The sequence below is a fragment of the Vulpes vulpes genome, chromosome 3 (genome assembly GCF_048418805.1).
Source record: "Vulpes vulpes isolate BD-2025 chromosome 3, VulVul3, whole genome shotgun sequence".
In the NCBI taxonomy this organism is placed as follows: domain Eukaryota; kingdom Metazoa; phylum Chordata; class Mammalia; order Carnivora; family Canidae; genus Vulpes; species Vulpes vulpes.
The window spans coordinates 73,467,448-73,483,875 of record NC_132782.1 but is presented as its reverse complement, the minus strand read 5'-3'; the positions used below and the strand labels follow the sequence as shown (position 1 = coordinate 73,483,875).

Genomic DNA, 16,428 nt, shown 5'->3' with positions numbered 1-16,428 from the left:
TCTATTTGCTGTCTACAAGAGACTCATTTTAGACAGAAAGACGCCTACAACCTGAAAATAAAAGGTTGGAGCACCATTTACCATTCAAATGGTCCTCAAAAGAAAGCAGGAGTAGCCATCCTTATATCAGATAAACTAAAATTTACCCCGAAGACTATAGTGAGAGATGAAGAGGGACACTATCTCATACTTAAAGGATCTATCCAACAAGAGGACTTAACAATCCTCAATATATATGCCCCAAATGTGGGAGCTGCCAAATATTTAAACCAATTAATAACCAAAGTGAAGAAATACTTAGATAATAATACACTTATTCTTGGTGACTTCAATCTAGTTCTTTCTACCCTCGATAGGTCTTCTAAGCACAACATCTCCAAAGAAACGAGAGCTTTCAATGATACACTGGACCAGATGGATTTCACAGATATCTACAGAACTTTACATACAAACTCAACTGAATACACATTCTTCTCAAGTACACATGGAACTTTCTCCAGAATAGACCACATACTGGGTCACAAAGCGGGTCTGAACTGATACCAAAAGATTGGGATTGCCCCCTGCATATTCTCAGACCATAATGCCTTGAAATTAGAACTAAATCACAACAAGAAGTTTGGAAGGACCTCAAACACGTGGAGGTTAAGGACCATCCTGCTAAAAGATGAAAGGGTCAACCAGAAAATTAAGGAAGAATTAAAAAGATTCATGGAAACTAATGAGAATGAAGATACAGCCATTCAAAATCTTTGGGATGCAGCAAAAGCAGCCCTGAGGGGGAAATACATCGCAATACAAGCATCCATTCAAAAACTGGAAAGAACTCAAATACAAAAGCTCACCTTACACATTAAGGAGCTAGAGAAAAAACAGCAGATGGACCCTACACCCAGCAGAAGAAGAGAGTTAATAAAGATTCGAGCAGAACTCAACGAAATCGAGACCAGAAGAACTGTGGAACAGATCAACAGAACCAGGAGTTGGTTCTTTCAAAGAATTAATAAGACAAATAAACCATTAGCCATCCTTATTAAAAAGAAGAGAGAGAAGTTTAATAATTATATAATTATTAAAATTATAAAATCATGAATGAGATTAATAAATTAAATCATGAATGAGATTAATAAATTATGAATGAGAAAGGAGAGATCACTACCAACACCAAGGAAATACAAACGATTTTAAAAACATATTATGAACAGCTATACGCCAATAAATTAGGCAATCTAGAAGAAATGGACGCATTCCTGGAAAGCCACAAACTACCAAAACTGGAACAGGAAGAAATAGAAAACCTGAACAGGCCAATAACCAGGGAGGAAATTGAAGCAGTCATCAAAAACCTCCCAAGACACAAGAGTCCAGGGCCAGATGACTTCCCAGGGGAATTCTATCAAACGTTTAAAGAAGAAATCATACCTATTCTACTAAAGCTGTTTGGAAAGATAGAAAGAGATGGAGTACTTCCAAATTCGTTCTATGAGGCCAGCATCACCTTAATTCCAAAACCAGACAAAGACCCACCAAAAAGGAGAATTACAGACCAATATCCCTGATGGGCATGGATGCAAAAATTCTCAACAAGATACTAGCCAATAGGATCCAACAACACATTAAGAAAAGTATTCACTATGACCAAGTAGGATTTATCCCTGGGACACAAGGCTGGTTCAACACTCGTAAAACAATCAATGTGATTCATCATATCAGCAAGAGAAAAACCAAGAACCATATGATCCTCTTATTAGATGCAGAGAAAGCTTTTGACAAAATACAGCATCCATTCCTGATCAAAACCCTTCAGAGTGTAGGGATAGAGGGAACTTTCCTCGACATCTTAAAAGCCACCTACGAAAAGCCCACAGGAAATATCATTCTCAATGGGGAAGCACTGGGAGCCTTTTCCCTAAGATCAGGAACAAGACAGGGATGTCTACTCTCACCACTGCTATTCAACATAGTACTGGAAGTCCTAGCCTCAGCAATCAGACAACAAAAAGACATTAAAGGCATTCAAATTGGCAACGAAGAAGTCAAACTCTCCCTCTTCGCGATGACATGATACTCTACATAGAAAACCCAAAAGCCTCCACCCCAAGATTGCTAGAACTCATACAGCAATTTGGCAGCGTGGCAGGATACAAAATCAATGCCCAGAAGTCAGTGGCATTTCTATACACTAACAATGAGACTGAAGAAAGAGAAATTAAGGAGTCAATCCCATTTACAATTGCACCCAGAAGCATAAGATACCTAGGAATAAACCTAACCAAAGAGGTAAAGGATCTATACCCTAAAAACTATAGAACACTTCTGAAAGAAATTGAGGACGACACAAAGAGATGGAAAAATATTCCATGCTCATGGATTGGCAGAATTAATATTGTGAAAATGTCAATGTTACCCAGGGCAATTTACACGTTTAATGAATCCCTATCAAAATATTATGGACTTTCTTCAGAGAGTTAGAATAAATTATTTTAAGATTTGTGTGGAATCAGAAAAGACCCCGAATAGCCAGGGGAATTTTAAAAAAGAAAACCATATCTGGGGGCATCACAATGCCAGATTTCAGGTTGTACTACCAAGCTGTGGTCATCAAGAAAGAGAGGTACTGGCACAAAAACAGACACAGAGATCAATGGAACAGAATAGAGAACCCAGAAGTGGACCCTGAACTTGATGGTCAACTAACATTCGATAAAGGAGGAAAGACTATCCATTGGAAGAAAGACAGTCTCTTCAATAGACGGTGCTGGGAAAATTGGACATCCACATGCAGAAGAATGAAACTAGACCACTCTCTTGCACCATACACAAAGATAAACTCAAAATGGATGAAAGATCTAAATGTGAGACAAAATTCCATCAAAATCCTAGAGGAGAACACAGGCAACACCCTTTTTGAACTTGGCCACAGTAACTTCTTGCAAGATACATCCATGAAGGCAAGAGAAACAAAAGCAAAAATGAACTTCATCAAGATAAGAAGCTTTTGCACAGCCAAAGAAACAGTCAACAAAACTAAAAGACAACCTACAGAATGGGAGAAGATATTTGCAAATGACATTCAAATAAAGGGCTAGTTTCCAAAATCTATAAAGAACTTATTAAATTCAACACCCAAGAAACAAACAATCCCATCATGAAATGGGCAAAAGACATGAACAGAAATCTCACAGAGGAAGACATGGACATGGCCAACATGCACATGAGAAAATGCTCTGCATCACTTGCCATCAGGGAAATACAGATCAAAACCACAATGAGATACCACCTCACAGCAGTGAGAAGGGGGAAAATTAACAAGGCAGGAAACCACAAATGTTGGAGAGGATGCGGAGAAAAGGGAACCCTCTTACACTGTTGGTGGGAATGTGAACTGGTGCAGCCACTCTGGAAAACTGTGTGGAGGTTCCTCAAAGAGTTAAAAATAGATCTGCCCTACGACCCAGCAATTGCACTGTTGGGGATTTACCCCAAATATACAGATGCAGTGAAACACCGGGACACCTGCACCCCGATGTTTCTAGCAGCAATGTCCACAATAGCCAAACTGTGGAAGAAGCCTCGGTGTCCATCGAAAGATGATGGATAAAGAAGATGTGGCTTATGTATACAATGGAATATTACTCAACCATTAGAAACGACAAATACCCACCATTTGCTTCGACGTGGATGGAGCTGGAGGGTATTATGCTGAGTGAAATAAGTCAATCGGAGAAGGACAAACAGTGTATGTTCTCATTCATTTGGGGAATATAGATAATAGTGAAAGGGAATATAAGGGAAGGGAGAAGAAATGTGTGGGAAATATCAGAAAGGCAGACAGAACATAAAGACTCCTCACTCTGGGAAACGAACTAGGGGTGTTGGAAGGGGAGGAGGGCGGGGGGTGCGGGTGAATGGGTGATGGGCACTGAGGGGGACACTTGACGGGATGAGCACTGGGTGTTATTCCGTATGTTGGTAAATTGAACACCAATGATAAATTAATTTATTAAAAAGAAACAAAAACAGAAAAAAAGTCACCAATTCTTCTTCTGCCTTCCAGATTACAAATATAGTCTTAAGTTTCTCTTCAACTGCAGTTGTTTAAAAAAATGTGAGATTTATGATTTAATGATTACAATACACACATTTATAATTCCACATCTAACAGATTTCTTTTTCATATACAGTATAATGCACAGACCCTGGGTATGAGGCACTGAGTTCTGACAAATGTCAACACACTTGCAACTGACTTCCAAAGCAAGGTACAGAATATTTCCAACAAAACAGAAAATCCTCAGACCCCTTTCTAATCAATCCCCTTACCCACAACCCCATCACCACCAAGAGACAACTCCTGCTCTGCTTTCTATCATCAGATGGTTTTCAGGTCTAGAATGCCACATAAAAGGAATCCTACAGAATGTATTTTTTCGTGTCTAATTGCTCTCAGCCCAGTTATGGAGATTAATCTTTGCTGGTTATGTATCAAGCATTTATCCCTTTATACAGACGATAAGTATTCCATTTCATGCATATCTCATAAACCATTTGAGTCTTTTTAATATCTTGTTTTAATAACATCCAGAAATGCAACTCGGATATTTCTAAACACCAATTTCACTATTTCTGTTGACATTTTTAATACCTTACCATAGGATTATACTATTCAAAAATGACAAGATGCAAATGAATATCCAATGGAAAAAAAAGTCTCTTTAGCAAATGGCATTGAGAAAACTGGACAGCAACATGTGGAAGAATAAAATTAGACCACATTTTTTCATCATACACAAAAGTAAATTCAAAATGGATTAAAGGCACAAATGTTAAGACCTGAAATCATAAAAATCCCTGAAGAGAGCACAGGCAGTACTTTCTATGACATCTATGCCATGGCAACGTTTTTCTAGATATGTCTACCAAGGCAACAAAAATAAAAGCAAAAATAAACTACTGGAACATCATCAAAATAAAAAGCTTCTGCACAATAAAGAAAATAATCAACAAAACTAAGAGGCAACCTACTGAATGGGAGAAGGTATTTGCAAATGACATATGATACAGGATTAGTATAATAAAAATGGGAAAAATAAATGATTGAAAAAGATTCAAAGATTATTTTTGCATCATAGAGCATAAAAGGAAGCTTAACAGTCTACACCTTTGCACATTACATTTAAAAATTGATGATTATATATAAATAGTAAGTCATGTGACATATATATGTACATGTTAAAATCTTTGAAGGATCTTTTAAAAACAGAAAATAGAAAAACATCCCACCATACATGTGACAGATAAAAATAAATATACTGTACCACCCATTAGATGAAAGCTATCAGTAGAGTTGCATTTTTTTGTTTACCAAACACAATGTAAAAGATTCAACCACTTTACCAGGAATCTCTTACTTACATCAAAGTAGGATCCTGCATGCTCTAATATCAGCTGAGTAGAATCAGGCTTATTTTTGCAATATGTGACATACATCTGAAACTTGTCTGCCTATAAACAAGAAAAAATCAGAATATGTCTTTCAAATGGCAAGAAGTCAAAATACAATAGACTTTTATGTAGAAAAGAAGCTATGGGGATAAAGGAAATTTAAACTCCACATAAAAGAAACCCTATCATATACAGAAAGTGCTTAAAAATAAGAAATATCCTACTGATACATGCGTCCAGAAGCTGCCCCTGGCCCAGTAAGTCAGGGCTGGGCACACCCTCCCTATTCACACAGTGGCCAGTGCAAACCTGGGTATCATCTGTAGATGGCAGGGCACTGCCCCCAGTTGACTGTCTCCTCTCCTCCCTCCATCCCCCAGGCATGGCTGGGCACCTGTGTACCCGTGAATCCCCAGGGCCACACACGGGCCCGGCACACTAAATGTTCCATTTCGAACCATCACTACTACCAATAAAAAACTCATTCCACGTTAATAACTAGTTGGAGAATGTCATTCTTAGAGGCAAAATCTACTTCTCTATAAGGTGACACCATAGAAGATGGTGACATAAAAGATATGAACCATATTCCTTTTAACCTCCTGCAAAGCCACCAAACAACTGTGAGAACAAGTAGCTAAGGTGTCATTACCCAAGTAACAAAGCAATGTCCAACATCTTCTGGCAACTGCTCATATTTTTCCAGCTCTTTTAGGAATATGCTGCAAAGAGTAATAAAAATGGTATCGGATTATTAAGAGGTTTTAAAACACTGTACTAGTGAGATATGCCAGAAATCAGACCAAGCATGCCAAGCATACCATTTCCATCAGGTGCAGTGAAACACTTGTGCCCTCTAGATTTTAACAAAATGTGTAGCTGTTAACTACTTAACTAGGCAACTTAAATGTTTTCTAATGCAAAGTTGAACCTAGCAGCTTACTTCTGGGCGAGTGTTTTGTTCAGAAGCTAAGGATGTTACTTAGGGATACAAATAAACACTCAATCAGAGGAAGCCATTTCAGATTTCAGGGTGTTTTGCTGGGGTGGGGGCTGGGGAGTGAGGAAGACCCTGGCAGTCCTGCCCCAGCAGTATCTTTTCACAGGCTACTGCGCAGCACACATTCTATCTAAAGGAACAAACTTCTAAAAAAACAAACAAACAAACCCAAAAACCTTAAAAATAAAACCATGTGCCTCTTGTGGCCAATGGACAGTGCGTTTTGCATTGGTCAGAATACACATCTGTTCTATTCTCAGTTCTTTCTTCCCTCTTGTTGGAAAAGAGCACACATCGGCCAGCAGCCATGGAGACCTCTTCCTTCTTTTTAACTCTAAGAAGTAATTGATGTAGCAGCTGGTGACATAGTAGCTTCAAAGAAGTCAGGGTTCCTCCAAAAAAGTTTTCACACTTTCCCTAATCTTATTTCTGTGGCAGAAAAGTACAGAAAAAAAGTTGAGTCTCTATTAAAATAGTCTCTACTATGTCAGTTTTTTTGATGAAAGCCTGACAGGTGTCATTCAAATTTCAACAGAATCACTGAAATGGATGCTTAATTCATTTCGAAGCCTTCATTTCTTATTATGAAACTTCAGCATGGTATCTAGGTTTCGAGAGTAACCAGCTCCCCAAAGATAAAGCCACTCACTTATTATGAAACTCATAGATTTCCTGCATGTTCCCGAAGATAACAAGCTCTCTGTTTACGATGCCGGCCGGGATCTCCTCCACTCCGCTCGTCATTTCCCACAGGTATGTCTGGCCAGAGGGAAGAAGAGGGATTACATAAAAACCAAGAGCACATGTCCAAGGAAGTATTCCTGACATCTGGAATACATACCCAGACTTCCCGAACCACTGAAAAATACATCTGAAGAATGCAACCTTTTACAAAACAACATCAAAGACTTTTTCCCAAAAAAGCCACCCCAGTTGCTATGAGCACTTGAGAGTTAGGTCCTATTCGTTCCAGCTCAAAACCTTCTATTACTGGCTTTGAGTTTTCTTATTAACCTACACTACAAGGTATGACACATATTCTTTAAATGCCTTAGTATGAGTTGCCAATCATAATTAGTAGGCACATTTCTCTGAAGCTGCTGTAAAATTCTCTACAAAGAGAATGTCAGCCAGGGTGTCATGTGATGAACAGAATGAGAGGATTAATGCTGTATCATCCCTGCAATGAGCAAAACACAAGCCTGGAACCCCAGAGAATGGCAAAAACAAGACACAGGCTGCTTAAGCATGCTTAAAATCTCAAAAACAACAACAAAAAGTGTGACTATTTTAAGAAGTACCCACAGGTAGGGGTGAACAGCACACTTAGATTGAATCTAAATAAATAAGCAAAAAAACTTACTTACATCCATACACTCCCGGAGGTCTCTCACGTAAGCCTTTTCAGTCTGAATCAGCTCAGCCATTATGAACCTTCAACAGAGGAAGACAGCCAGGGGCTCAGTTTACAATCAGGACACATGCTCATTTTAACTACTACTTTCATGGTTTATGAAATAATAAGCGGGATTTTAAAACCAACAGTCAGTAATGTGTTCCCAGGAATTAAATCAAGAACAGATAGAACAATAATAGTACTCAGCCACTGATTCAAAGGAAAAAACATCTTGGACAACATTTTGTTGAGGTGCCCGCAGGTCAGGGATTCTCCATCAGCACCACCAACACGTGGGGGTGGATAACAGTTTGCTGGGGGCTGTCCTGTGTAGTGGAGGGACCACCAGCAGCTTCGGTGTCCACACACTGGATGCCAGCAGCATCGCCCCCTCCCTACTCCATGACAGCCAAAAATGTCTGCACACGTTGCAGAATGTCCCCTGGGGGACAGAACTGCCTCTGGCTGAGAACCCCTGGCTCAGGACAATCTCGTCTTCATGAACGTCTAGTACAGTTTACTAACTGGCAATTTTGAAACCCCTCCATGTATGCTGTTTTTCTTGTTAGTACAACTACTTACTCATGACCTACTGATGGCAATGGCACTAAAACAATTTGTCAGCCATGGAGGAGATGGAGGCACAGGAACAGAAACAAGACACGGTTTCTGAACCAGATGACAAGGGGACAGTGGCATCTGTGCTGCAAAAGCCAAGCGCATTCGGAGCATCGCAAAGCATTAATGCCATTTGGTTTCAAAGCAAACACAGAAGCATGTTGGTCCAAGTGACATTTTCTTCACTTTTTCAATGAATCCCAGCAGGTTCTTAAAGACTGGCTTACTCTTTTCTGCGGGCCGACTTCCGTTTCTCTTCATTAAGTTCATGAGCAGCATCACGAAGCTTCACCTCTGACCCAGGGACACTGGCAGGGATTATGTCTAGCTGAAGACTTTTGCTCTGTGGAGGAAGACGGCCAATTAACTTCCGATAATTACATCCAGAGAGGACATGAGGAAGAACATGATTTATTCTGTTTGCACAAAGCAATTTACCGATTTGTTGGAATCTGAAGAAATCCCCAAGGCTTTCTCCAAAGAGGTCCTGTACTTCTCCATCCGCAGAGAGAAATCTCTGTACCTCTTATCCACTGCAGTGACACATTTTTTTATCTCTGCTGCATGGGCATGCCCTTTTTCACAAAAGCCATCAGCCAGCTGTATCAATAGCTTCACTCTCTCTTTGGTTTGCTGCAAAAACACAACAGGAAAGTATTGTGAGGCAAATGAACTCAACTGCCAGAAACCAGAAACACAGTGGCAACTTGCCTACAACTCTGAGCCTGAACAGGGAAAAATCGCTGGTGACAGAAACTTACACCAGAGCTCCAAGTCCAGGTGAATTCCTCCCTGATCCTAGTCGAGCTCCCTCCCCTCAGCTTTCCAAAAGAATGGCAGGTTTAGGACTGAGAAAACCACCAAGCAAAAATCTAGACTTTCTTTCAACCATGTCTTCATCTGGTAGATGCTCAGGAGAAATGTGCAGAGGGAATAAGGAATGCTCAAGCAGGCTGTTCTCTCTGCAGCTCTGTGATTCTACACCATGGAATGCTAGCGCGAACTGGCTACAAAGACACCATCCTGCTTCCTGCAGGTTTGTTCCCTATGCCCATTTAGGGCAGCAGTCATCTGAGATTCTGGCTCTCCTGCAGTATGTGGCAAAGGATCTCCCCAAGGCAGACACTCAACAAAATCCTTGAAGCAACTCCACGTTCGCACATTCATTTCTTCAATTCTCAGTAGAAATGGAGGAAAAACCGCTCATCAGGAAATTATCTTCAGAGAGGTGTTAAAAATGCCCTTCCCTGTTTTAGAACTCCCGCTCAAAAAAATTATTTACTTTGTATATGTACTTAGAAAAGACATTTAAAGTAAGTTAAACACAACTTCCTTATTTTTCGTAAAGTTAAGGATAACCATAGAACACTGGTTTGCACTGCATGGCAGTGACTTCGTTCAACTCTGATTTCTCAGCACATCCTTCACTATATCCTTCTCATGTGTCACAATGACGAGGCTTCCTTCAATGATCCCACTGGCATTTCCGATGAATACAGTTGCTCCTGTGGCAGGGAACATGATTTTCTTCACTAACCTTCATCTAGAAAATCTTCATGCCTAACACTCAGGGAGCTGACTATAAAAATCCCAACAGGTGTATGTGAGAGCAGGGGCCTCAAAAGGATAAAGGTCAGAGCTCAAAATTGGATAATTTGGGGATGCCTGGGTGGCTCAGTGGTTGAGCATCTGCCTTCGGCCCAAGGCATGATCGAGTCCCACGTCAGGCTCCCTGCATGGAGCCTGCTCCCCCCTCTGCTTGTCTCTGCCTCTCTCTCTCTCTATATATATATATATATCTCAGGAATAAATACATAAAATCTTTTTTAAAAATTATCTTAATTTGTATAGTAAGTTTGAGGCAGAATTCACTAGGCAACCTGTAAGACCAGCTGTAAAAATCCTCAGGTTCTGCACAAACACCCTGGTGACCTCACTGTCACTGGGTGCCCGAATGAACACAGCTCCCAGCATGTGTGCTCCACGCATGCTCCCTGTCTCTGTTTCTTTGCATCAGTGGCCCTCCTGCCTGGAATGCTATTCCCCCAGATGTCTCCATGGCTCCTTTATGTCTTTGCTCAACTGAAGGCCACTTTCAACAGGCGCCCCCTGACTCCATTAGAATTGCAACTCCCCTTCCTGCCCCAGCTATCCTGACTAACCCTGTGTGCTCTACTATTTCCCATGGCATGGATCACCTTCCAACAAGGATGTGCTTTACCTATTACCATTACTGCCTGTCTCTTGTTTGAATGTAACCACTATGGGCCAGGGATATTTGTTTGTTTTGCCTACTAATATCTCATTCACCTTCCATATGGTTGGTTTGTAGGGGACATTTACCAAATATTTACTAAGAAAATAAATCAACATTAGGTTCTTTGCGCAAGTATGTATATGCCTATAACTTTAATAGGCACGGTAGTTACTCTTAACAGGCGTTAATATCATACTTTCTGAAAAGCAAATGAAAACAGAACTCAGATACAATTATCTCTGTGGAAAAAAATGATGATTGCAGACTCTATACAAGCTCTTTATTGGAAAAAGTCAGCAAAACTTAAAACATGCTGAAGTTTATGGGGCTTTCATCTGGTGTGGAAATGAACTCAGGTTGAGTGACCTGAAAGGAAAAGATCGGTCGACCAAATCTTTTTTTTTTTTATAAAGAGAGGTAGGGAGGGAGAGGGGCAGAGGAAGGGGGTGGTGGAAGGAGGGGGGGGAGAGGGAGGGAGAGAGAGAGAGAGAGAGAGAGAGAGAGAGAGAGAGCATCTTAGACAGACTCCATGCCCAGCACAGAGCCCAATGCAGAGCTTAATCTCACAACCCTGAGATCATGACCTGAGCCAAAATCAAGAGTTGGATGCCTGACTAAGCCACCCAGACACCCCTCATCCAAATCTTTTCACTTATCAATATGACACATTTCTGGACATATAATTAGACAAGATTAATTATAAACCAACGAAATAAGAAGTCAAAGTTTCAGACTTGGAAGCAGAAATTCCAAAAGGGGCTTAACTTAGAACCATTATTAAATTTTAATATCAAAGAGAAATAACAGGAGTAAGGCAGGATTGCTAAAAAATTAGGTTGCCTAAGTAAGGTTACATTGCTGTGTGGGCCAGATACTAACATGCTGAAAAGCACAAAGAAGGTTCTGTTGTGCCACCGTATGAGCACTTCTTCTCTTCCCCTGTGTCACTGTGCCATCAGCGAAGGGTACTGCAAATTATGTGTATCTTTAACAAGTCAAGATCCCAGTTTCATGTTTTAAGCTCTGGGGTCACAAAAGTGAAGATAAAAAAGACAATGCAGCTTGTTTACCTTCAAAGAGAAAAACACAAAGAAAGGCCAGGGAGATTTCTGCATAACACACATCACAAAATAGATCAGTTGCGTGTGTATAACACCAACAGGCTGAAACTGAACGTGACACTAGGATGCAGCAGAAGATGACCTAGAGGCATATAGCCTAGTGACTTTCATGGCAGGTGACTTTCATTTACACAAAAGACAGTGGAGGCTTCAACAAGAGGTGTGGCCGAGCCCCTCCCTCGGGGACATTCTCAGTCAGTCTCTTCCTTCTCCTCCCTCCCAGGTGGCTGTCTGCTTTCTCTTATTACTTTGCACGCAAAGCTATACATATCTATCCATCAATCTTGTTATTGCCTGTTTCTCTAGCTGGAAGCTAGAGCCACGAGCCCAGCACCCAGAGTATTTCTGTTAATAATGACTAAATGGATAAACAGTGTGATAAAAATTAAATATGATGCCTCTGCTCATTCACGAACCTTTTGTACCTCAATACATTTTTATTTTAGTTGGTATTTTTCAAATGCGTGCATAGAATTCAAGATTCAAAAGGTAAAAAAGGATACAAAGTGGAAAGTCTTTCCTTGCCCTGTCTTCCCACAACCTGTCCCAGGGGTCAGCTCCCTGTTATCATTTCCGAAGTGTTTTATTACAGTGCAGCGTGCATGTGTATTTTTCTCTCTCTTGTTTTGTACCCAAGCGCTTGCACACAATAAACCCTGCTCTGTATCTAGTACTTTACGTTTAACAGCTCGGTTATCCTTCACCATCAGAACAAACATTGCATCCTTGTTTTATGCTGAGAGCTGCATAATGTGCTCCCACTAATGGGCCTTCATGCTGCTCCTGCTCTTTTCCCAGGACAAGCACAAGGCAGGAGAAAATGCACAGGTCTGGGCATGTGCAGTGAGTCCACAATTCGAGATGTGGGACAGCTGGGGCACAGTAAGTGCATCTGTGATGCTGAGCAGTAATACCTCCATTCACCCCAAACACACACACGCACACCTAAGACACAGTCTCAAGCTTTTTGATCTCTGTCAATCTCTTGGGTGAAAACAGAACACACTTGTAGTTCTGATGTATAATTTTATTTTAAACATCTTTTGTCCAATCTCTTATTTTGTCATATTGACTTATAAAAGCTCTTTACAATTGAGAAACTGACCCTTTGCCATATGAACTATGTATTTATCTTCTCTGGTTTTTGTCCTTTAGTTACAATGGGCTGCCCTTTAGAAATTTTCACATTTTCTTTTTTTTTAATTTATAAATTTATTTTTTATTGGTGTTCAATTTGCCAACATATAGAATAACACCCAGTGCTCATCCCATCAAGTGCCCCCCTCAGTGCCCGTCACCCAGTCACCCTCACCCCCCGCCTACCTCCCTTTCTACCACCCTTAGTTCGTTTCCCAGAGTTAGGAGTCTCTCATGTTCTGTCTCCCTCTCTGATATTTCCCACTCATTTTTCTCCTTTCACCTTTATTCCTTTTCACTATTTTTTATATTCCCCAAATGAATGAGACCATATAATGTTTGTCCTTCTCCGATTGACTTATTTCACTCAGCATAATACCCTCCAGCTCCAACCATGTCGAAGCAAATGGTGGGTATTTGTCGTTTCTAATGGCTGAGTAATATTCCATTGTATACATAGACCACATCTTCTTTATCCATTCATCTTTCGATGGACACCGAGGCTCCTTCCACAGTTTGGCTATTGTGGACATTGCTGCTAGAAACATCGGGGTGCAGGTGTCCCGGTGTTTCACTGCATCTGTATCTTGGGGGTAAATCCCCAGCAGTGCAATTGCTGGGTCGTAGGGCAGGTCTATTTTTAACTCTTTGAGGAACCTCCACACAGTTTTCCAGAGTGGCTGCACCAGTTCACATTCCCACCAACAGTGTAAGAGGGTTCCCTTTTCTCCGCATCCTCTCCAACATTTGTTGTTTCCTGCCTTGTTAATTTTCCCCATTCTCATTGGTGTGAGGTGGTATCTCATTGTGGTTTTGATTTGTATTTCCCTGATGGCAAGTGATGCAGAGCATTTTCTCATGTGCATGTGGGCATGTCCATGTCTTCCTCTGTGAGATTTCTCTTCATGTCTTTTGCCCATTTCATGATTGGGTTGTTTGTTTCTTTGGTGTTGAGTTTAATAAGTTCTTTATAGATTTTGAAAACTAGCCCTTTATCTGATATGTCATTTGCAAATATCTTCTCCCATTCTGTAGGTTGCCTTTGAGTTTTGTTGACTGTATCCTTTGCTGTGCAAAAGCTTCTTATCTTGATGAAGTCCCAATAGTTCATTTTTGCTTTTGTTTCTTTTGCCTTTAAGGATGTATCTTGCAAGAAGTTACTGTGGCCAAGTTCAAAAAGGGTGTTGCCTGTGTTCTCCTCTAGGATTTTGATGGAATCTTGTCTCACATTTAGATCTTTCATCCATTTTGAGTTTATCTTTGTGTATGGTGCAAGGGAGTGGTCTAGTTTCATTCTTCTGCATGTGGATGTCCAATTTTCCCAGCACCATTTATTGAAGAGACTGTCTTTCTTCCAATGGATAGTCTTTCCTCCTTTGTCAAATAGTAGTTGACCATAAAGTTGAGGGAACTTTTCACATTTTCTGTGCATGTGATTTGTGTATGTGTGTGTGTAGGTGGTTTTTATCATTCTTTTATGGGCTTGGGTTTTGTGTCCCATTATTTCTTCTAGTCGTATCAGGTTTTCATTGCTGATACTTCAGTTTTTTTTCTGACAGTTACCTTGGTATCTAGGGGCGGTTTTTTTTCCAGAAGGCTACTCAACACTATGAAAAAAACTTTCTACATCTTTTAAAATGAAATATTATAAAGGGTTTTGTCCTTAGTGCTATTTCTAGAGATTATTACAAAACTAGATTTCTATTCTAAACGTAGACAAATGTTACAATTTGAATGACCTCATCAGGAGCACAACTGGGCTTGTAGAGAAATGAAAGCAAACTGACCTCCCAAGGTCCACATGCTCAGAGGGTCTTAACTCCCCACGTTTGAGGCATCCAGAGGTCCATACAGGACACACACTCAATGGTCCCATGACACATTCTGGGGAATTAAGGCACTTGGTGGTGGGGACACTGGTGATCAAGAATGCAGGAAGTGTGTAGGAAGGAGGAGGCAGGGCTCTGTGGAGTCTCGGGCAGTGGGTTGCTGACTTCAGGGCATTTATGTAAACGTCACCTGGGAGTTTGTTTAAAAACGCTCATCTTCAGGCCTCACTCCAAAACAGTCTAAGTCTCAGGAAGTCTCGAGTAAGGACAGAACTTGGCTTTGAAGTAAACACTCATGACCTGACCTGGATGCAGGAGGTGCCTGCAAAGCACTTTGAGAAATTACTCCATTGAGTTGCAAAGGAATGCAGTTGAGTCAAGGGTCAGACAGTGACCGAAAGGCCTATTTCCATTTCACTAAATATGTTACAACAGTAGCCGCTCTAACAACTGAACTAGAAGACTGTCCTGTCACAGCCAAAGATTCTCCACATAACAGAAGAAAAACAGATTCTTAGAACAAACTAAGATGGGGGACAGAAGGCGAGCAACAAGATCTCCAAGCACCAGAGCAGGGGCTGTTTGATAGAGGCAGCCAGGAGTCACGGGGGAAAATGCTAAGAAAAAAAGTGAGAGGTGATCTTTTTCAAAATCTACCAGTTCCTCTTGGCAGAACTGATTCAATATATTTGATGAAAGAAAGAGCTCTGTATATCTGGGAAAGAGCAAGGTCAGATATTACCTATGATATTTAGATGCTTATTTTTATAAAATGCAAGGGCAAAAACATGCCCGTTACTGCTCATTCTTTAATAACGGCACCCCAAATCTGAGAAGGTAAATTCAGGAATAAAAAACATCCTTTTGTGTATAACCCCACAGGTGGAACACAGCTGCCATGCTACTGCCCTGCAGACAGCGACATTTGTGTCCTATTCTGTAGGATGAGCCCCCTGGGGTTGTGCAGTAACCGGGCTGCCTGGCTGTGCGTCGTGACCTGCAGAGTGTGGCCTTCATAGAGATTCAAGTTAGCGAAAAGGAACAAATCTTAAATCTACTTCTGAGTGGTATCTTAGGCATTTTCTCAATAGCTTTAGAATCGAAGGCTATTCAAAGAAACAAATCTAGATCACATAACGCACACAACTGTAATTTATTATCTCACTACTAACACTAGAATTCTATAGCCAGAGGGGTGCTGCATCTAGGAAGCAGAAGGCATGATGCTTACTTGCAGAGGCAGGCAGGTCAGCAGGGGGTACCCTTGTCTGGGTGCTCACGCCCCCCGCCCCAGAGTGGCTGTCATTGCCTGACGGCCAGAGCCCTGCTCCCCCACGTGCTCAGGGTGCTGGCCCGCCCCACCAGCTCTCACCGAGCCCTATGGTGGCCAGTCTGTCTGCAGCTTGTGTACTCTTCCAGAGCTCAGACCAGGGGTTCTGACCCCCAAGCATGGGCCCAGCACCCCAAGCATGAAGGGAAGAAAATAAACCAGCATCTTGTGGGCAGGCAGGAGCAGAGGGCAGTACAGAATAGCAGGAATCCGAAATGGTTACAGAAAACATAAAGTACAGATAAACACAATACAAAGTAGCTGTTGCCACTTTAGATGATTTAAAAATTTCCCA

At 41.1% G+C, this 16,428-nt stretch overlaps 1 protein-coding gene across 4 annotated transcripts in view; it reads right to left on the bottom strand.

Annotated features, from left to right (window-relative positions):
* The window catches only part of TRIO (trio Rho guanine nucleotide exchange factor), a 356,945-nt gene that overhangs the window by 109,653 nt on the left and 230,864 nt on the right, over window positions 1-16,428 (bottom strand). For all 4 annotated transcript variants that reach the window (XR_012000490.1, XM_072752731.1, XM_072752732.1 and 1 more), the window contains 6 exons: window positions 8,898-9,092; window positions 8,687-8,802; window positions 7,813-7,879; window positions 7,095-7,204; window positions 6,098-6,167; window positions 5,416-5,505 (listed from right to left, as the gene is read on the bottom strand). Coding sequence is in view for 3 of the 4 variants with exons in the window: in XM_072752731.1 (XP_072608832.1) it covers window positions 5,416-5,505; window positions 6,098-6,167; window positions 7,095-7,204; window positions 7,813-7,879; window positions 8,687-8,802; window positions 8,898-9,092 (648 nt within the window). In the remaining variant the exon portion in view is untranslated. The remainder of the gene's footprint in view (window positions 1-5,415; window positions 5,506-6,097; window positions 6,168-7,094; window positions 7,205-7,812; window positions 7,880-8,686; window positions 8,803-8,897; window positions 9,093-16,428) is intronic.